Here is a 21310-nt window from a genome sequence, read left to right on the forward strand (position 1 = left end):
GAACCCTCAACACCCCGCAATGTACCTGGGGAGCAAAACCCATGTAAGATCCCAAAGGATGTGTATTACAGCAAGAGCCCCAAGTTCCCAGCGGAGCCCCCAGTACATGCCTCCAGCGCTTCTTCAGATTTAGGGAGCCAAAGAGGCTGCACATTGCTCTAGAGCTGGGGGATTTCATAGCACCTTCTATGCTGGGATGCGGACAGGATAACACAGACAATCCACACAGCAAGTCAAGTTTGGAGGCTGCTTGCAAATACATCCTAAGAAGGAGAGGTGCAAATGGGTGCCTTGAGAATATGAGTGTATCCAGGAAGAGAGGCTGTTCCCCATCTTTCAGTATTCTGAAGATATGCAAATATTCTTGTTTCACCTACTGAGGCAGTGTGTGTGGCAGGAATTGTATTACCATGTCAATACTGAGTACGGTGTTCTGACACAGCTCTGCTCACACGCAAGCTTCTTCCAGTCCTCAGAGTAACCACAGGGCTGGCTCACAGCCACTCATTTCATGCCCAGTCCAACTCAGGTACACAGTACAGGCAATGACCTTGATGGAGGGAAAAGAAATGCCCTCGCCTGCCTGGAAGGTGAAACATTTTTGCAAGAAAAGCAAATTCATAGATACTCCCATTCATGCAAGCAGGAGGAAAAAACAGTATTAAAAGTGCAGGCTATTTTCAGCTGGTTCTGGCAACTTTGCATGACGTACCATGTCCATTTTCTGGTTTTCCAAGCTTGTGAAGTTTTCAGCTTCAGAATGCTCTCAGGGGACACTGGAGCGGACAATCTTGAGATCTTTGGCAAGTCTGGGTGGAAACCCTTTCACCCCTGAAACCCAGCATCACCAAAATCTATTTTAACCCTGGTAAGGCATTTCCACAGCTGACATAGCCCCATTCCTGTGTCCAGCTGGGGCCAGGCAAGCCCACAGGCCCACGTTTGCCTGAACTTTAGCTGAAGTGCACAGCTCCGGTCGCTGCCAGCACACACCAGCGGTGGTTTCAGCCAACCCGCTGCACTTTGCACAGCAGCAGCAGCATGCATACGGGCGGGCACGACATGAGAGGGTACAGGGCCCGCAGCCACCCCGTTACTCTCTGAAACACAAGGCCGGCCGCGGCCGTGCCGGGGTGCAGGGAGGGCAGCCAGCGGGATGCCAGGCGAAGCTGCCCCCAGGCTATGCAGGTGCCGGGGGGAATCTGGGGCCTGCTGGGCCCTGGCTGCCCTGCGGCGTTGGCCCCACGGGGCCGCCTCCGGGCCCCAGGCCTGGAGCTCGCTCTGTGACCCGAGGGCCGGCTGTGGCGCGCGCTTGCCCGCTCCGTGCCGCGGGGGCGGTGCCGAGCCGGGCGCAGAGGGCTGCCGGGGGCTGAGGGGCGGCCCAACGGTGGGAGGCCCCGGCGCTGGCCCTTGGACCCGGGCGCGGAGCCGAGCCGAGCCGAGCCATGGCGGCGCCGGGGCAGAACCTGGCCGTGGTGGTGCACCGAGCCGGGGACCTGCGCCTGGTACGGGCCGGAGGAGCGGGCTGCCCGCGGCCGCCGCGGTTCGGTCCGGTTTGGCTCGGCACGGCGGGGCCCAGGCAGAGGGCGCCGGGCGGCAGGGCCGGAAGGCGGAGGGGCGGCCCGGCAGAGCGGCCCGGGCAGGGATGGGAGGGAGCCGGGGCAAGCCGGGCCGATGGGCAGCTCCCAGGGGCCGGGAGCCCGCTGGGGCTGAGGGATGAGGGGTGTCTGGTTCTCCCGAGCGGTGCCGGGTCAGAGCTGAACTGCCCCTGGGATGGGAGCGGGAAGGGCAGCGGCTGCACCAGTGTCCGAGGACTGACCAAACAGGCAGGGTGCAGGAATCCCAAAGCTTGGGGCTGCCCCATGGCTAGGGGCCACCCGAGCCCCTCCTTGGGTCGTGTGGGGGGAAGGAGAGACGTGGAGCGGAGGGACAAGGGGTGGGTGCGGTTGGGTAGACAGCCCCTTGGACAGTGTGAGCCCAACTGGAGGCTGACACGTTCCTGCTTTTGATGTCAGACCCCAAGTGAGAAGCAGCAGGAGAGTTCAAAGGGAGCAGCTGCACAGGTCATGTCTGTACCCTCGTGGAGACGGGGCCTTTATTGTCAATGGATGCTTCAGTCTGATTCTGCTTTTCTGACTGAGCTCTTGGATATTCCAGTAATTCCTTGGATATTCCTAGAATCATTGCAGCGCTGCTGAAGGTTTGTGTTTGCCCATTTGGGAAGTGCCAAACTGGGGAAGGAAGATTTACATGAGCAAACATTGACAGGCAGTTTTCTGTACAAACAGTTCTGGCAGGAGGGCTCTAACGAACATGCAGACTTTGGCTATGTGCAGCAGCTTGTTTAGGGGATGATTATCAGGGAAGCAGTTGATTTTTTACAGTTCCTGCACAGGTCAGGCGGCATGTGCCAAAGGCCAAATGGTGTCCATATGGGTAATTCCTTTGATACAACTGCACTTTCACTAGAAGCAAGTGCAGCTTGACCCCTGCTGTGAGGGTGGATCTGGCCCCATCCAATCTGTTGCTGGACTCTAAACTGGCTTACACTCAGATGCGTGAGTTTTCCTTGGGATGTTCGTACTGCTGGAGACACTGGAGGTGGTTGTCAGTGCTCCCCTGGCCTTACTGGTGGCCCCTCAGGGTGTGACCCTCCTGGGCTTCTCTAAAGTTTGCCAGGGGCACTCTTTGCACTGACACACAGCTTGTGTAAGGAGTCTAGGCAGTGAAGTCTAAACTTATCTGTGTTATTGATACATAACCTATATCAATGTAGGTGAGATTGTGTTCCTGTAATTCCTACACCTTTCTTGATTCTTGTGGAATGATTTTTCTCTTCCTTTTTGTCCATAGGAAAACCATCCAATCCCGGAGCCAGGTCCCAATGGTAGGTCTAGAGATGACTGCTTCTGTCTGCTTTCTTTACTAATCTCTCTTTTCTTACTCTCGTTTGTCACTCCATGATATTATAGAGATACAATAATACTGAGAAAGTATAAATCCAAAAAAGAATGCGTGGCTGAAAAAGATAACGCTGCATTTCCACTTGAAAAGAAGAGCTGGAGCAGTCACAGATACACCTCTTATCTGGCTTTTTTTGCTTCCTGTTTCATCAGTTCATGTATTTCACATTAAGTGGCTTTTGGGACATTTCAGATGACCTTACTGGAGGACTATGTAGTAATAGGCCAGGCATATGGGCTTGTAAGAAGCTTGATTCACTGACTCTCCAGGGCTGAAATCAACTTAGGGAGAAGAAAAACTTAAATGGACTTGGTCTTTTATTTTTGCTCCAGTAATAGTCATGCCCCTCTTAGATTGTATTACCTTTTTTTGACAGGGGCCTTACCATATTTTAAGCTTTCCTGATTTGTAAATCCTTGTATAGTTTTGTGTTTTCAGGGGTCCTATGAATCCTAAGGTGTGCCCGTGCAGTTCAGGTATATATATTCTAGTAAATACATGTACTAGTATATATACTATATATATTTTATATATATATATATATAAAATGTTTCAGTGCTGGCTTGGCCTTTGTGGGGCACAGGGACAGCACACCTGTTGCTCTCCCAGTGGCCAAGGAGGGAGGTTTTTCTACAAGGGACCTTTCTCCCCTTTCTTCAGAGGTCCTGCTGCGGATGCATTCCGTGGGGATCTGCGGCTCTGACGTTCACTACTGGCAGCACGGTCGAATTGGGGATTTTGTTGTGAAGGATCCCATGGTGCTGGGGCATGAAGCTTCCGGTACTGTGGTCAAAGTGGGATCAGGGGTGACTCACCTCAAGCCAGGTAATTGGAATCAAAACTGTCTTTTTATTTGTTTTCCTGTGGATCAGTTCTGGAGAATGTGTTGATAACAGGCTGTGCTTTTCTGTTACATTCATTTATCTGATGTTCTGAGCTGTGAATTGCACAGTGTGACCTTCTCCTTCAAAGATTGTCACTGTGCTGCAATTAATCACGCAGTTTTGCCACTGTAGTTTATGGAATTCTTAGCTATACTTTATCATGGGGTATTTTGAGCGGGTCTGACCTCAGTTTAATGCAGAGTGGGATGAATGCCTGTAGAAGGTGCCTTTTGAAGAAGCTAGATAAAGCATCAAAAAGCACATATGTTGCTCTTGCCAGCAACCTGCTGTTAATGTTTCTTTGCTGTGTATGTTTTTGAAGGAACAAATGGCCCCCTGCAGTGGAGAGAGGTCACTGGAGCAACTGTACCAGGCCCCAGGTGTGACCTCTACACTTCAGCATGCTTGTGAATATCTTAGAAAATGGGCTGAGCAGTGAATTGTCAAAGTCTGCTGATGGCAGCAACATAGGCAGGGTGGAGAAGACATGGGAGAGCTAGCAAGAGTTACAGAGAGACCTTACGGATGCTGGGGCAATAAGATGCAGGTGAAATTCAATGCAGGTAAACAGAAAGTTGTGTCCATGACAGAATAAATAAAACCAGCTTCATATCTAAAATGGGCTGACCATCACTGCTGAAGAGTGAGACCTTTGACTGTGACACAGTGCATGCTAATGTTGGCACAGTAATGGTGAAAAATGCAAATCCATGTTAGGAAAGGGGTAGAGACTCAGAGGACATCATTGCACATCTGAAGCTCTGCATGCAGGTCTCCTGCTTTCCAAAGGGATATAAAAGAAGTGAAAAAGTTTCAGAGGAGGACACGTAGGTGATAAGATGTGAAGCAGCGTCTCTATGACAAATGACTAAGGAACTTGAGCCTAGGAGCTGGAGGGACAACTCAAGGACATCTGAGCCAGGTCTGAAGGCTCATGGAGGGCAGGGAGAGGGCACATAAAGTTTCCTACAGCCTTCTCCTAGAGAAACTGATGTGTTACAGTCTAGACAAGTGGTGTGTGCAGTGGGTGGGCAACAGGCTGATGGGCACCCAGAGGGTGGTGGTGAACAGCTCCTCCATCTGGGGACCTGTCACCAGTGGGGTCCCTCAGGGATCAGTATTGGGCCCAGCCCTGTTCAGTGTCTTCATAGATGATCTGGAAGGTGGGATCAAGTGTACCCAAACTGAGTGGGAAGTGGCCACTTTGGCAGAGAGAGGCACCCTGCAGGGTGACCTGGGTGGATTGGAAGCATGTGCTAATGAGAACATCATGGAGTTCGGCAAGGACAAGTGCCAGGGCTTGTGCCTGAGAACACACTCCAGGAGTGCAGCACAGGCTGAGATCTGCCAGGCTGGGAGCAGCTCTGTGGAAAGGGACCTGGAAGTCCTGGGGGACACAAACTCAACAGGAGTGAACAGTGTGCAGCCGCAGCAAAGAAAACCAACAGGATGTTGGGGAGCATCAACAAAGGCATCACCTTATTCATAAAGGTGTCATGGTCCCACTCTACTCACTGCTTGTCAGGACACACCTGGAATAGTGAGGTCAGTTTGGTCCCCACTGCACAAAAAAGACATGGACAGGCTGGAGAGGGTCCAGTGAAGTGCCACAAAGGTGATCTAAGGCCTGGGATGCTGTGTGAGGAAAGGCTGAGAGAGCTGGGCTTGGTCAGCCTGGAGAAAAGGCGGCTCAGGGAAGACCTTATGACCATGTTCCTGTATTTAAGGGTGGTTACAAAGACAACAGAAACTCCCTTTTTGCAAAGAGTCCCACATAAAAAATGAGAGGTGATGGGCACAAGTTAATTCTGGAAAGATTCCAGTTGGGCATCAGAGGAAAAATTTTCAGAATGAGAGCAATCAGCTATTGTAATAATGTCCCTGGGGAAGTTGTGGATTCCTCAGTGTTGGATACTTTTAAGATTCAGCTGGCCAGGGTACTGGGCCATCTTGTCTTGATTGTGTTTTTGCAAAGAAAGGTTGGACCAGATGATCCTTGAGGTCCCTTCTAACCTGGTATTCCATGATTCTATGATTCTGTGGAAGATTGCCTGTTCTCTGATTCCTCTGATACAATAGCAGGGGACAGTGGGAGCCAGATGCTGCATTTAACTGAGATGCAGCAGCTTCACGTGCAGGCCGCCGTGGCAACGGATCCTTAAAGTTTACGTGGTGGAAGGAGGAAGGAAAATGTTGAGGGTTACTTACAAAGAAGCCACATGCAGCTTAGGAGGCCCATAGGTGAATATAGTGAGAGGCTGGGAGAACATTCAGAACGTGCTTGTCCTGCTTCTCTCACCCTGAGACATCCCCCATTTGCTGTTTCAGAGGTGGTGCAGTGGGCTGGATGGCTTTACTTCTGTCCATCCTCCTGCTTGTCCCTGTTCTGACTAAAAGCCTGTTAGTGAAGAGATTTGCTGAGAGATTTGCCTTTGTCTTACTCTGCCAAATAAAATGGACTGTCTTGTGTCCCTTGCATACTGGTAAGTTGTACTGCAGTCACACACTTGTTATTTAATCCATCCTGCCTCATGATTGCAATTATATAATTGCTCTTTGTCCTGCAGCATGAGTCCTTCCAGCAGTCCAGGTTACTCCATCAGGCCATGATGATGTCTCTGTTCCCCAATAAGTTCTTCATGACTCCTGGATTTGCTTCTTCATCATACGCTTTGTTCCCGAAGGGGCAGCCCTTTCCAGCTGGCCCCGTGGTGGCCAGCAGAGATCCCCTACTTTGTCCCAATTATTTCCTCTTCCAATTACTACGGATTCTGAAAAAGCTCTGGTCACCATGTGATTGCCTGGGGTGGGGACTGCCTTTTCATCTGCTAAGGTTGAGTGCAGGGCAGCTGGAGAGAGGTTTGTATGTGTCTGTGCTTCTGAAACACTGGCTCAAGTAACTTGAAGATCTTGGGGATGAGGCCACTGTGAAGGAGTGTTAGGAACTTGCCTGGTGTGTGCAGCGTGATCTTTCTCAGCAGATGTCCCTCATGCTGCTTCTGTGCCAAGGTTTCATGCTGTCTTACGTGGTCGGTTGGTGCTACCTATGCACTCACGTTCTTCCTAAGTAACACAGCCTGCTTTCACCCTGGCAGGTGATCGAGTGGCCATCGAGCCTGGTGTCCCAAGGGAAATGGATGAGTTCTGCAAAACTGGCCGCTACAACCTGTCCCCAGCCATCTTCTTCTGCGCGACGCCTCCTGATAATGGGAACCTGTGCCGTTACTACAAGCACAATGCCAGCTACTGTTACAAGTTAGTTGGTGCTCCCTCTGCAGAGAAGTAATACTCCCTGAGAAAGATTAGCTGAAACAATCATCTCTTGGCCCCTTTGAGTATTGCAGTGAGCACTCTTTACTTGCACACAACAGGTTTTAATTGTTTTCTGACCTGTTAATAACATGTATAAGGCTTGGATGGCTGCCACTTTGCAAGGGTTTGTCAGGCAGGTGTAGTTTATTCCCTCTGGTGATAGACATAAACGTGTTGCATATTTCCTGGGTGTCACCATTGTTTTACACTTTAATTATTTCCCTTCTCATATTTGTTACCTGCTCTTAGTTTCTTTTCTGCTGTCTTTCTGTGTCCTTGCCTTTTAAGAACAGTGCCTGAAGGTTTTTGAGCTGAGTTAGCTTTACTGCTGCTTTTCAGGAAGCACCGCATTGGCTGGTGATGCCCTCCTCTGTCATTTAGAACAGTCATCCTATCTAGAGCAGAACAGGAACAGGAAGCAGTGTCCCTGCTAAAGTGGTTTTTTGTGTGGTGCTGAGTGGCCCCACTAAGCTGCCAGCATTACACATCTGTTTTCATATCCAGTTCAGCAAACTTGAGTATGTACTTAACTGTGTCAGGATGACACATTTGCTTAAAAGCAAGTCTGCCCTTATGTACTCTGGCAGATAAACCAGAAACCTGATTAAATCTCTGAAACATTATACCCACAGAAGTGCATTTACACAAGGATTTAAAACCAATCTAGGGTAGTGGCCTCCTGAGGCCAGAGCTTGTTCTTTCTCAGTCCGTGGGGAGCTGGTGCTTCCATGAGCAGGAGCATCTCTGGTGTCTGCAGAGGAAGTGTTCAGGATCAATCTGTTGGGAGAGGCACTTGAATGCTTTTCTCATGAAAGTCCTCTGGCAGGAAGCTTCTTTCAGAGTAGATCCCGAGCAGCTGCAGTGGGATGACGTGCTGGACTGGGTGGGACTCACTTCTCAACTCGTCCAGACTTGCTGTCACTGCCTTCCTGTTATTAACATTTTCTGACAACATCACTAGTTTTTGCATGGGAAGCAGTGGTGGGTTTGTAGTTGTCTTTTTTCTCCAATTTGAGGAAATACCACGCTGGCTAATTTATTTTTATTTTAAGCTTTGAAATCCAAAGCCTGATTCTAGTGCTCTCAGTTTCAGGTCAGCAGTGCAGGCCTGTCTGATGCATTGCAGATTCCCTGGCATGAAATGCCTCTGCCAGCATAGATTTGCCTAGAAGAGATGATGGCTGAGCTCAGTGGTCTCTCATATATTTAAGCAGATATTATCTGTCCTTCTGCTGATGGACAGACTGTGTTGGATGCTCTGAGTAATATGGGATCGTGCTGCAAAGCTGCCCTCCCCACTGATGGAGGAGGGCAGACCCCGTAGTTGGAAACGTGATGCCAAACTGAGACAACTGAACTCCTGGAGTCAGTCCTATAATGCCTCCTGGAGATAAGGGACATAGAGCTATCTTACAGATACTTCCCACAGCTGTCATTTCCGTTACTTTGGCCTGGCTGAGATCTGACCTTGAGCTTCCCAGGGCTGTCAGAAAGACCTTTCTCACAGTGTAACAGCCCATGCCGGGGGCTTTCTGGAGGACTGGGTTGCGGGGCTGAGATTTATTTCTGTCCACAGTTCAGAAAGGTTTTATCCCCTCTGCTTTTTTCCATCACTTAATGTGTTACGATGCTTTTTCTGTCCAAAAGTTGATACCCACTGTACACACTTTTCCTTGCTGATAGGAGGGTTTATGCTGGGCCAAGTCCACTGGTTGAAACAGTTGGTGCATCAGGGGAGGATATCCAGGGCATGATGAGAGACCTGGATCTGGCTGCCTTTACTTCATGTGGCATCAGCATTTGCAGTAAGATGTTCTCTAAAAGTGTGGAGCTGAATGATTCGACCCAGATAAGGGGTTTGGGAGCTCACTGGTAGGTCCCAGCCGTAGGGCAGCCTTCAGGGTAGGCAGCTGTGGGGGTTATTCCAAATGAGTGGCAAAAGAATTTTTGGGTTGACTCACCACATTCTGGAGAGACAATGTAGGGAAGTTTGTGGGTCTCTGCCTTTGGTGCTTGGGCATACTTCACTGGAAACTGGTTTAGGTGCACTTGATACAATAGCAATAGAACAAGAGGTAATGGGTTGAAGCTAAAACAGAGTAAGTTCAGGTTAGATGTAAGGAAGAAGCTCTTTACTGTGAGGGTGGTGAGGCGCTGGCACAGGCTGTCCAAAGAAGTGGTGAATGCTTTATCCCTGGCAGTGTTCAAGGCCAGGTTGGATGAGCCTTGGGCAACATGGTCTAGTGTGAGGTGTCCCTGCCCATGGCCGGGGGTTGGAACTGGATGATCTTAAGGTCCTTTCCAACCCAAACCATTCTGTTATTCTTTGGTGCTTCAGAGGAGGGAAAGAGGCAATATAACTTCTTTGAAAGCGTTCCAGCCCTGCATTTCTCAGACCAGGCATAAGAATGTATTTTGGCACCATGATTTAGAGCAGTGTTTGGTCTTTGAGTTCTGTGGCTTTAGTCATCACCCTCATAAACCTCTTCAGTGACTGTTGCTTGTGTCTGATTCTTGCAGGCTCCCAGATAATGTCACCTTTGAAGAAGGAGCCCTTATTGAGCCCCTTTCAGTGGGAATTCATGCCTGCAAAAGAGCGGGAGTCACTCTGGGAAGCAAAGTCTTCGTGTCTGGCTCTGGTACAGTGAATGTATTCAGATCTGGGGGTCTCTGCCTGCTGTGGTATGGAAGGCAGCAGCCAGGCTGCAAGATGTGCTTCTGGGCTCTGCTGTAGGCATGCCTCATGGCAGAGTTACAGGGATGCTGAGGGGACCATGAGTCTGTCTTACCCATGCTGAGCTACAGTGCTGCATTTTGAGCAGTCCAAATGCAAAAGGCAGTGTCTGGGTGTGCTGAGCCTACCAGCTTGAGGGAGCAGAGGAGTGGGTAGTGGTTTTCCATTCAGACTCCCTTGTGTAGCAGTAGCTGCTCTCTCAGCAGCTGGTCTCAGTACACTGGAGTCATGGTGATACTGTGATCCAGGTGAACAGCTCTGAAACACAGTCAGAGCCTCCTTTAGCCTAGGAACATGCTGAGCTCTGGGCAACTTCAGAGCCTATGGCTGGGGCTGTCTGGCAGTTGTATATGTTCTCTTTTCTCCCCTTTGTACCCAGGACCAATTGGCCTTGTAAATGTGCTTGTTGCTAAGATGATGGGTGCAGCAGCTGTGGTAATTACAGGTAAGTCCTTTTAACCCTTAAGAGTGTGCCCGTTTCCCACGGTACAATGCTGACTAGTTCCAAATTATCCCTTCAAGGTAACTGCTAGGGAAGGCAGCCCAAGCACAGTGGAAAGTCTGTTCATGAATGGAGTAGTAGTGTATGCCTGTTTGGAGGGCATCCTAATAAACACGTCATTCCCCAGGGCAAGTCTTTGATCTTGCACTAGCTGAGTTCTGTAAGAAGATGCAGGTTGCAGCTGGTGCTTCTCTGCTAGGTTAGCCGGCCAGTGTAGGAACTTCTGCTTCCTAGCACAGACAGGTTGTGCTGGTGGAGTAGCTACAGTACTTCCAGAAGAGTAAACCAGAGGAAAATGAGTGGTCCTTGAGTCAAGTCTAGAGACCTTTTTCAAACTCTGAGCAGGTCTTTTGGGAAGAGGCAGTGTGTCTTGTGTGTATGACAAAGCAGTTACAGAAGCTGTGCTTGCTCCCAGTGCCTCTGATCACTAACTGGTTTGGTTTTGGATTTTTTTTTCCATTTTGAGCTTTTCTGACCTCAACTTTGTGTTTTGCCTTTAGCTCATAGATTAAGTCTTGAGGATTGTGTTTTGTCTTCCTTGTAGTGCTTATAGACATTAATTATATCTGCTTCTAGTCTTCATCTAGGTATGCAGGCCAGGCAACACACCGTATTTGAGACCCTGTTTGGAGCTATTCTTGGAGGTTTGCTCTGAGCAGGTTTTTTCTCTTGTAGAGCTAGTTGATAAAACGGACACAGTGTTTGCACAGTCCTTTCTGTGTGCAACCACATTGTGCCTCTCCAGTCCTCCTTTGCTGCCCTTCTTTCTGCTGTCCTGCTGAAGGGTTCATTTTCCTCTGATGATCCTTAATGACTGAAATGGCTTTTCAGGGTTTCTGCATATCAGGAATGGGCCTTCCCTAAATAACTGTGTCCTGGAGATTTCTAGTCTAGCTGCTGCTTGAGCCATGTTTTTGTCTGTCTGCATCCGGAAAACCTCTGAGGATGGAGATCACCTTTCTGGATACCTGCTCCAGGATTGTACCACCTCTTAACGAAGAAGTTTTTTCTGGGATCCACTCACAAACTTGTCATTCTCAGGTGCTTCAACAACTGAAATGAGTCTTCATCATCTTTGCAGCTGCCCTTCTGGTTGTTGCAGGCAGCTGTTTGATCCCCCCTTCTCTTTGCCATGCTAACGCAGCCCAGTTGCTTCCATCTCCTCAAAAGTTATGCTCTTCTGCACAGCTTGCCCAGAAGAAAGGAGAGAGGGAGTAACCTCAGGAAGTTCCCTGCTTGGAATTTCCACCTGGGTTTTGAACAGGTCCCGGAAGCGGTGTTTCCAGCTCCTGCTGCTACTCTTGGATCTTTCTGAGTGCTGATGGCTGGGAGGAGCAGTTACAGGTATGACTAGACAGTGAGCACAGGTTGCCACAGCATTCTGGAGCCAAAGCCCCAACCTGAACCTTACAGAAGGCTGTTACTCCACCTCCCACACTTAGAGCCAAGAGTATTTTTGCCCTCTCAATTACTGTGTTCAGCTTCAGTTGAGAGACAAAATTCATGTCCTACCTTCTTGCCTTTGCATAAGCATCCTTCAGGAGTAGCTCATGTGAAAACCTAAGGCAGATCGTTGCCTTCTCCTCCCTAAATCCTCTTGCTGCCAAGTGCAGGGCACTTTTGGCTCTGCTGGCCCAACCCTGCAGGCATGTGCCTGGTGAACATGATCAGTCCAGATTTTGTGAAGTGTTTGAGGATGTTGGTTGCTATAGCAGGAAAAGCAGCTCTGCCTCTTGAGTCACGTGTAAGAAACCTTGCTGTCAAGCGGAGCTGGTGGGTGGCCTGGTCTTTGGGTGGGGAAGTGCTTGGTGAGCTAGCAGGGGCTGGTGAGGCTGAAGTAGCTGGGCCAGCCTGCCCACCCATCTCCAGTCCTGTCTGGGTGCATTCTCCCCTGTAACACTGGGGCTGCTGTTGCCTCTGCCTGTAGACGGCTCCTGGGGACCTTTGGCAAGCAAGTGTATATAGTATGTGCCATAGGGCTCCACGTGGCCATAGGAAGTTCTTGATGCCTGGTTTGTATGGTCAGCAAGCTTGGCTACATGGAATTAACTCCTTCATATCTTTACGCCTTGGTCTAGGTAATGGTCCTGACTTGTAGAATTCTCCCACCTCAGAAGTGATGGGTTGAGATGCTCAGAGGCAGTCCCTAGTCAGATCTTTCTTTGTGACATGAGCTGAGGAATGGGTTTAGTTTGGCTTGTTGCTGCTGGGGATTTTGCTGCCCTTCTCAAGGAACTCTTTTTTTCATCAGCTTTAGGAGCCAATACCTATGAGGTGAGGTGACTGTCTGCCCACAAAGGCTCTCTTGTACTCTGCTGTACTTTGATTCTTTGAATTCATCACCCAGAGCTTTTATGAGATGTTTGTCTGTGAGCAGATTTGTCTTTGCAGAACTTTGAGCAGCACTTCAGGCTTCAGATGTTTGTGTGTGTTTTGACAAACCACACACAAATAGAGAAATATCTAGAAGAGCTTTTTCGTGACCTCCTGTAGCTTCTGCAGTGAGTGTCTGTAGCACACCTGGAGTCAATGAATTTTGGACAGTTGCATCTCCCAAGGGGTTTCTTCCCTTCTCTGGGACTCTTAGACTCTCTTAGACCAGCTGGCACTATAGGTAGAGACTAATACTCAGCCCTACCCTTCCAAAGTCCCATGTGTGTCAAACCTTGCTTTTCCTCCCAGAAAGCAGCTTTCCTGATAAAAGCTATTGCTGCTTTGATAACCTTTGCTCTTCTCCCTGAAGTGCTTTATTCCTGGCGGTCTAGTGTTCTGCCTTCTCAGGGGAGGCTGATGTATTTAATGGACTGCAGTTGGGTGCAAAAGATCGGTTTGTTTCATGGGTCCTCATCTAGTCTTCCCTAAGGTCTATGGCTTTCTCCGCTCTGCTGTTGAGTGTGATTGATCTTTATGGGGCACCTTCTCCTGTCCTTCTTGCTTTGCTGTGTACACTGCTGTTGCTCTGAAAAGCTGCTTTTTTCCTTAGAGGCATGTAAAAGAGCAGTCTTATTCCCCAGCAAGTGAAGTGACACTGGGTATTCATACGGAGGTGTTGGGCTGTTTTGACTTACTCTGTCACTAAAGGTACAATTAGCAATTCCTGCTTAAATGAAAATTCCCCTTGTGCTATCTAAATCTGAAGTCCTGGATGCTGGTGCCCTCAGAAGCCATGGAGTCAAAGTCAGGGAAGATGAATAACTGATCAGAGTTCAACTCCTTTGTGAAGGAAGATCAGCACAAAAAGTGAGAGAGTGTCAGGATATTTTCCTGTTAAGTTGGTTTAAGAACATCACAAGAAGCTTAAGTGTAATTTGATAACTCTGTGGGAACAGAGATACAAGAACAAGCTGCTCTTATCCTGGCAGCCAAAGCTTTCATTAGCTCCCGCAGCCAGGAGGTGAAAGCAGATTTCTGCCTAGAGGCAAGATGCAACAGTTTAACTGTGTAAGTGACCAGTTTCCCAAGAGCTCTTTGGAGTTCAGCCACGGTAAGGTTTAAAATATGAACAACTTAGTCCTTCTTGAGACTCACAAGTGTCTGCAGCTGTAAACAATGCAGAAACCTCATTTGATAACCTGCACATGTGTCAGCTTCAGTAGATGCTCAGTGGTTATTCAATTAGGCCAGGTGTACCAAGGTGTTAGCACAGGTCAGATGGTATTGCTGTGTCCTGTGTCTCTGATGTGAGGACTTCCTTCACAAGCAGATAGCAAACCAGAGGCGAACTATAGGAAATTTGGGGAATGGGGGGTTGTTGCCTGAGAGTGACTTTTGTAGCCACTTTGAAATGCACTGGCTGGCCTGTTGTAGGACAGTGCCTCTGGATGTGTTTCTGCCAAAGAGATATTATAAAATATATTACTGATGGAGCAGATATTCTGAGTGGCTGAATCCAGCTGTGACTGCTGCAAGCTTGTGTTTTGAGACCAAACTTCATGGGGAGTTTGGTCCATTGCTGGGAGCACTGATGAGCCCCCATGGTCTCCTTGCTGAACACTGAGATTTGGTTGACACCAGCAGTGCCAGGCAGGAGTGTTTCTTAGTACTTTAGATGCTTCAAAAATGCCCATGTCCATGCTCACGCTGCATGGAGGATCTCCAGCAGCAAGAGGAGAAGGTCTCTAGCTTGGGTAGCAGAGGATCAAGCATGACTGTACACATGGCCTGAGGCCATGTTCAGTTTGGGAGGGACAGACATGACTTACGCATCCTGCAGCTGCAGGAATGGGAGCCCGTGTTGAGGCTTCCAGAGTGATGCTGTCCTTACTTTCCAGCCTTGTCTATTTCTCTTTCGTCTGCATTTTATTACCGTTCGTTATCCCTTCTTGAAACTCCCTCCACAGGTCGCTGGGTGCTCATCTTGGTGGCTGTGTCCACACCCAGCATCTCAAGCCCTCCTGCTGCAGGTGGGGCATATCCTTTGCCTGCCCTGGTGGTTAAGTAACATCAGGTTCGCATTGTGATGGGCAGGGTAGGTCCTGGGGCCTGGCTTCCTTCCAGCACTGGGGCTGAGTCAGTGGCTCATGTCAGAGCAGTAGCCTTGCCCTTCTTCTCTTTTCCCTTGATATTTTCACACCATACCCATCTCTGACTTTTCTGAAGACTGTGCCCTAGTGAGAAGGGCGTTTTCCTCTTTGTGGTGGGTGGGTGCACTATGTGCCCTGGAGAGGAGGATGCCCCTGGTAACAGCATTATTTTCTGAGTCTTCAAGCCTCTAGGCCTCTGGCAGGAGGCATTGCTCATCCCTCAGTTTTGGATCTAGGAAATTTTTGGTGTTACAGCTTAGTTTCCACCGTTGATCCAGGTGTTTTTTCCAGTGCCAGCACACAGGCCCCTCCAGACCACTGCTTCAGTGCAAGACAAAGAGGTTGTTTCTGCATAGGAAATACCATTCTCCTCTGCTCTCCACCTCCTTCTCTCCAGAGATGTCCTGGAAGCCAGGACATGGAGAGGGATGGGTGGCTTCCTTCCAGGGGATGTGAAAGAGAAGACATAGTGTGGCTGCCAAACAGGGAAGCTCACTCCATTTTACAAACCATTTTGTGTATAATCAAAAGATAATGACAGTGCTGTTGAGACCTCCCTGGACAGAGTACCAGAGTATAGCCATGCCCTTGCAGAAGTTTAGCATCAGCAGCTTTGTAGCTCTGTGTTAGTGGGGTATCTGAGATCCACTGTATTACCAAATCCACTCCCTTTTTTCTCGGGCTTGCCTGCTCATTCATCTGTGACGCAAACTAGTGGAGAGATGCTCAGCAGCCTCCAGTGCTGTTAGAACAAGGGTGAAGGGATAGGAGAGGTTTGTAACAGCAGGGACGCACTTAGTGTTGATAACTAATGCATTCTGCAGTTCTCTCAGCTGAAAGCATCTGCAGATGGTTCATTGAGGAAGCCCTCAGAGAGCTCCTGATCTGTTCTCATCCAGTACTGTTGGAAGTGGAATAGCCACATTCATGATCCTCTGAGCCTGATGTCTCATGTCAGAAAGGCAGTCAGTGCTGCCTCCTGTGCTCTCCTGTCAGTGCTGTGCTGTCTATAGACATGTGATTTTGGGCCATCAGAGAGGAAGGTCAGAGCAACCTTGCCTCTGCCTAGAGCCCTTTGAGAGGTATCCTTGAGGGTGTGAGCAGCAGGAAATAATCTTGAAAGCCAGGGAACTAAAATGCAGAAGTGAGTGGTGTTTTTTTTTCCTCACTGGAAGCTCTCCCTAGGTTAACTCACTGTGTGTGTGTGTAACATGGTTTTGTACAGTCCATTTTCACCAGTGGATGAAGGTCCTGTGTGAATTAGTGAACCTGCTTCATGAGAGTCATTGTCAGAGAGACACTGGGTGGTGCAGTCTTAGACAGCTGCAGCTTTGGTAAGACACATCCACGCTGTTCAGGCAGGGTAAGTGTAGCTCAGCACTGCCCTGTCTGTCCTGACCTCCTGCTGCTTTTTGCTTTTGCCTCCACTGAGGTTCCTCTTCTCCGCAGTGTTGGGATAGCAGGACAGCAGTGCTTGGCTACAGCTGTTCCTGCTGTGATTCTTGCTTGTGGCATCAATGCGCATGCCCTTTGGAGTTAAGCTTGGCCTTCTAGTTTGTCTTGGCACACTGTCAGTATTCCAAAGAGAAATTGGGAAATCTACAAACTGATTGTCTTAGAAAACACCCCTCAAGTCTAGTGGTGGCAGCTGTTCCTTAACTCAGACATTGCTTTGCATGGTGTGGATTTAATCTGTGAGTTTATACTTTAGTCTCTTTGAAGTGTACCCTCTTCTACAGCTGGAAAGCCTTTGGCATCTCCTGTGTCTTTAAATTGTCCTCATTGCTTATCCTTCTCTGGGCAGGTCTCCTCCCTGCCTCCTCACCAAAGGCTGTGTGAATCTCAGGGAGGGAACGTAGACCCTTTCCTCTCCTGGTTGTGTGCTGGCCTGTGAATCATGCTCAGAGCCCATACATCTGTGCTTCCATCAGGGCCCCTTGATGGTGGCCTACCTGCATCAAGGGTGGGAAGCCCTTTGGTCTTGGTCACCTACATACATTCTTGAGAAGGTACAAGTGGGCTGCAATTTTCTACTTTGGTCTACCCCTGGCAAATGCTGTATTCTGAGAGAGTTGGCAGCTGGTCACCCAATAAGGTGGTTCTGTTGAAACGTCAGATGGGGTAAAGAAAGCAGATTCTTGCTCCCCTTCAGCTTCACATCATGCTCCAGTTCTTGAGTTATTTTGTCTTTCCCCAGATTTATCTGCCTCTCGCCTGCAAAAAGCCAAGGAGGTGGGGGCAGATTTCACCATTCAGGTGAAGAACGAGACCCCACAGGAGGTGGCCTCCAAAGTGGAAAGTCTGCTTGGCTGCATGCCCGAGATAACTGTAGAGTGCACAGGAGTGCAGGCCTGCATCCAGGCTGGCATTTATGTGAGTACCACTTGTCCCCAAGGCAGAACAGTAATGGAACTGGCTTTTCTTTTTTTGGGATGCCACAGTGAATGACAGTTACCTCACTCCCATAGTGCTTAATTGAAGTGGGCTTGATATGGGGAGAGAAGGTGCTTGTCAGACAGCAAACTAAGAGAGATGAATAAAGAGTTACCATCTTTGCAGGCAGCACAGGGATAAATGTCTGGTTTGTTGCTCAGGTGCTTAACCACTTTAAAAAGACACTGCAGTAAGACCCCAAACCCCAAGTATGACTACACAGCAGTGTCAGGGAGCTGGTACAAGTAGGACAGCATCTGCCATTAAGTTGAAGATATGTCCAAATAAAGACAATAATTAAGACAATTCCAGCAGGTCAAGCAGTTAAGGGTGGAATTTTGCTGTTCTGAACTGCCTGAAGGGAGAGTGTGGCAAAGGTTTCACAGTGAAAGGATAGGAGACAAATGAGACAAGCTGCAAAAAGAGAAATTCCAGTGGAACATCAGGCTTTTAGTTTTGAATCCCTCCCATTGAATTCCAGAAGTACTTTTCACACTCCTAAATGCCAGTAGTTTTTCAGAATGAGATTTAGATACCAAAATCCTTCTGAGGTTTTTAAAAGATTGCTATTTAAAATGTGCTGTGTGTTTCATATTTATGGGCTCCTGACAGCATCCTGCCTTTCCCCTGCTTCTCTGCCATGCCCCAGGCAGTCCATTACAGCCACAAAGTGGGGGGTTATTTATTCAGGATGTTCTGCAAAATATAACACACTTGTTTGTTCTCCAGGCCACTCGTTCTGGTGGGACCTTGGTGCTGGTGGGACTGGGGCCTGAGATGGTCACTGTGCCCATTGTGAACGCTGCTGTGCGGGAGGTGGATATCCGGGGGATATTCCGCTATTGTAACACGTGAGTCTCATGCAGGGTGGGCTCATGTGTCTCCAAGTCCGTCCTTAAGAAATTCTTTCTTTACACAAGCAGGGAGGATGTGGAAAAGGCTGGTTTTCCTTACACTTGATTGAACCTCATGTCTCTCTGAAAGGTCAGTGCAGCAATGCAGTGTGACTGATGTGTCCTGCATTTTATGCCTTGGTTCCTGGATGAGCCCTGCACTGAAAACGTTTCCACAGAAAAGCAGCCCAGCTGGGTTGTCTTACTGGCCCATTTCATGTAGCATTTGGTGCAAAGGAAGGAAGAGACCAGGCTGGACGGGGCCTTGAGCAACCTGGTCTAGTGAAATTTCCCTGCCCATGGCAGGGAAATTGGTACTGGTGATCCTTAAGGTCCCTTCCAACCCAAATCTTTCTTTCATTATTTCTTGGATTTCTGCCTTTAACTCTTACATCCTGTAGAAAAGGAAGTTCGGGTGCTGAGGGTGTTTTGGAAGGGACCAGCTTGTCCATGAGAGTGCATGGCAGGGAGGAAGACCCAGAGTTTAGCTGGTTCAACACTTTGTGCTGGGAGATCTCTTCAGCAGCAGCCTGACCTGGCCTGGACCCACCTGGAGCTGCCTCCTGGTATCCACCTTCCTAAATATTATATTGTGCATTTTGCGGCAGAGAGTGTGGGGAGTCTTTTTTCTGGGCAGAGTCAAAATCCCAGGTGCTGCATCCAGTGCCAGGTGATGCCCAGCTCTGGTCTCCTTGCTGATTATGGAAGGAAATCACGTCATCAGTCTTACTGGAGATCAGTGAACATCGGGATGAGCAAGAGCCGTGTTTGGTTTTCATCATTTTGCTGGAGCTGAAGATACATCTGCAGCTAGTCTGAAGGTGTTTGTGCTCTCTACAGAGAGCTGAACTTCAGAGCTCATGCACAGGCACAAGGTCTTTGGGTATACCCTGAGGGCAGAAGTTCAGCTGTCCTCTCTTAGATACTGTATTCCTTGGGCAGGGCTTGAGATCCAGCACTACATGTTTGCAGCCTGGTTTCTGCTCTGTTCAGAGCTGTCATTTCTTGTGGAGCAAGAGTCTTTGCTTAGTCTGTAGAGGTTGTTCTCCAGGAAAGGTTTATGAGATGTAGTCAACCTCCTCCTTAAAATGAGAAATATCTTTAAGTGTAGGGAGTTTGGAAATCAGGTGAGCTGCTGCATTGCTTTCTATCTCCACCACTCTCATTTGGCCCATTCGCATGGAGCAGCCAGGCAATCAAATTGAGTGCATCTCTGCCAGAGAAGAGGTTGGAAGCTGACTAAGGCTTTTCTTCTCCCTGTACCAAGTCACTGAGTTTGAACTCCACAGTGATCAGTCTGCAAGCAGCAAGGCCAGGTGAGAGGAGTTGGCTTGTTCCATCTCCCATGCCTGGTGCTTGAGGTTCCCCCTCTGGAAGATTGTTTCAGGAAAAGCTCACCTTGGTTTCTGAGCTAAGGAAATGACTAATGAAACCAAACTCCTCCATGCCTTTTATGTGGGGCTTCAGGGTGGTAACTGTTTACATTCTATGCTCTCCATCTTCCTTGCAGGTGGCCTGTGGCGATTGCCCTGCTCGCATCCAAGCGGATCAATGTCAAGCCCTTAGTTACGCACCGCTTCCCCCTGGAAAAGGCTCTTGAGGCATTTGAGACAACCAAGAGGGGGGAAGGGGTCAAAGTCATGCTGAAGTGTGACCCCAGTGACCAGAACCCCTGAGATGCTGCTGTGCCCGGCCCTTTCCCTGTGTCACCGCCTGCCTGAGATGCGCTGATGAGGCCACAGGAGGCATATGTATGGCTGTTGCATGGTTACACAGTCACCTTATGCAGGCACTTCTTTGTAATAGAGCTACAAAATCAAATGATAATGAGGGTGAATGGCGCTGAGGGATTCACCGTTAGAGTATTAACAGTTCTCTCTCTCATAGAGAACCAGTAGGGAATAGTTTGAATCAAAACAGTGCTGTTTGGTTAGAGATGGTGGTTCACATGGTTGGCTCTTCAGCAGCCCCCACACACAGAAGAGCCTGGATGTCTCTGCATAGCCCGAGGGTTTGTCCATGCAGACACAACAGGGGAGGATGTCACCAGCCACATGGGTGAAGCAAGGACAGAGGTGCTGGTTCTTCACCTTCCTGCCCCAGCACTGCCCTAGGGCTGTGCTTGCCACAGCTCTTCCTGCTTGGCAATCACAGGGTGTGTGAATACTCCACCTTCCGTTACACCTTCCCTCGGGGATGCTCAGGGACTGTAACAGCCTGTGGAACAAAGCCTGGCCAGCCCACCCTCTATGGGAAGCATCTGCCCATTCAGGTCAATCTCTCCGTGCTCTTTGCAAATAGGAAACTGCAGGCCCAAAGCTCAGAGCCTGGGGCTGTTTTGAAGAAGCCAGCCTGGAGGCCAGCTGTGACCATACCTGCAGTGTCATCCCCCCAGCAGAGCTCCCTGTGGGGCAAAAGGACCACCTCAGGGCAGAGAAACTGCCCTGTCTGTGGCTGGGACCGCAGAGTGGCCTGTGCTTACATGGATCCCAAGGGGCACAGCTTGGCTTTTAGCATGGAGGGGAGCACAGGTGAGAAGTAAGGGGACAGCATCACTCAAAGGTTTTACCACTGTGAATGAATGGTGATGGTAACTTCTCTGGGATATCTGGCCTTCCTGCTGAGTTTGAGCCATGCACGAGGTACTGCCAAGGTAGCAGGTTGCATATAACAGAAATCTAATCTTTGATTATATTGTGTTAATTTTAGTACTGAGAGATCAGTCCTTTCATCGGGCCGGTACTGAACTTTCCTCAATAAATGTGTCTTGTGTTCATTAGAGCCTTGAATTGGAGGTTTGAAGGGGTCTGTGACTTTGGGCCCTGGGGATTGTGCGAACTCCTGGGCTGTTGCTCTGCTGGGTCTCACGGGGCTGCAGGCGATTTCAGTGCTGGCAGGACCAAGAAACCTTCAACAACCACTTATAAATCAAAGCTCATACTTCCTGTGGCTAAGTTAATCTTGGCAGAAGTAAAAGCCTGCAAATCCACGCTGTGTTTTACAGGGATAAGCCATAGCTCAGGGAAACTGTCCATAGCCAGAAGGGGAAGTGGTCCGAGTACTGC

At 49.1% G+C, this 21310-nt stretch overlaps 1 protein-coding gene across 2 annotated transcripts; it reads left to right on the plus strand.

The window, feature by feature from the left end:
- Positions 1-1343: 1343 nt before the first annotated feature.
- On the plus strand, positions 1344-21026 carry SORD (sorbitol dehydrogenase). 2 transcript variants are annotated; one of them, XM_062625767.1, is made up of 9 exons: positions 1344-1505; positions 2854-2887; positions 3625-3789; positions 6944-7103; positions 9681-9799; positions 10274-10339; positions 17117-17292; positions 18082-18203; positions 19756-21026. In XM_062625767.1, exons 1-9 carry the CDS (start codon positions 1446-1448, stop codon positions 19919-19921), a joined length of 1068 nt encoding a protein of 355 aa, XP_062481751.1. In that variant the 5' UTR covers positions 1344-1445; the 3' UTR covers positions 19922-21026. The 2 variants fall into 2 exon arrangements, with proteins under 2 accessions (XP_062481751.1, XP_062481752.1); XM_062625768.1 differs by having other exon boundaries at positions 17162-17292.
- Positions 21027-21310: the final 284 nt, after the last annotated feature.

The sequence above is a fragment of the Pezoporus occidentalis genome, unplaced genomic scaffold (genome assembly GCF_034315485.1).
Source record: "Pezoporus occidentalis ecotype Australia unplaced genomic scaffold, CSIRO_AGI_Poc_V1 ctg282, whole genome shotgun sequence".
NCBI classification, from domain to species: Eukaryota; Metazoa; Chordata; class Aves; order Psittaciformes; family Psittacidae; genus Pezoporus; species Pezoporus occidentalis.

What these genes read in the sequence shown, in the direction of transcription:
- SORD (XM_062625767.1), top strand. Translation starts at nt 1,446, where the DNA reads ATGGCGGCGCCGGGGCAGAACCTGGCCGTGGTGGTGCACCGAGCCGGG. An exon ending in AGCAGCTGTGGTAATTACAG is followed by an intron (nt 10,340 to 17,116) that starts GTAAGTCCTTTT and finishes GTCTTTCCCCAG; the next exon opens with ATTTATCTGCCTCTCGCCTG. An exon ending in ATATTCCGCTATTGTAACAC is followed by an intron (nt 18,204 to 19,755) that starts GTGAGTCTCATG and finishes TCTTCCTTGCAG; the next exon opens with GTGGCCTGTGGCGATTGCCC.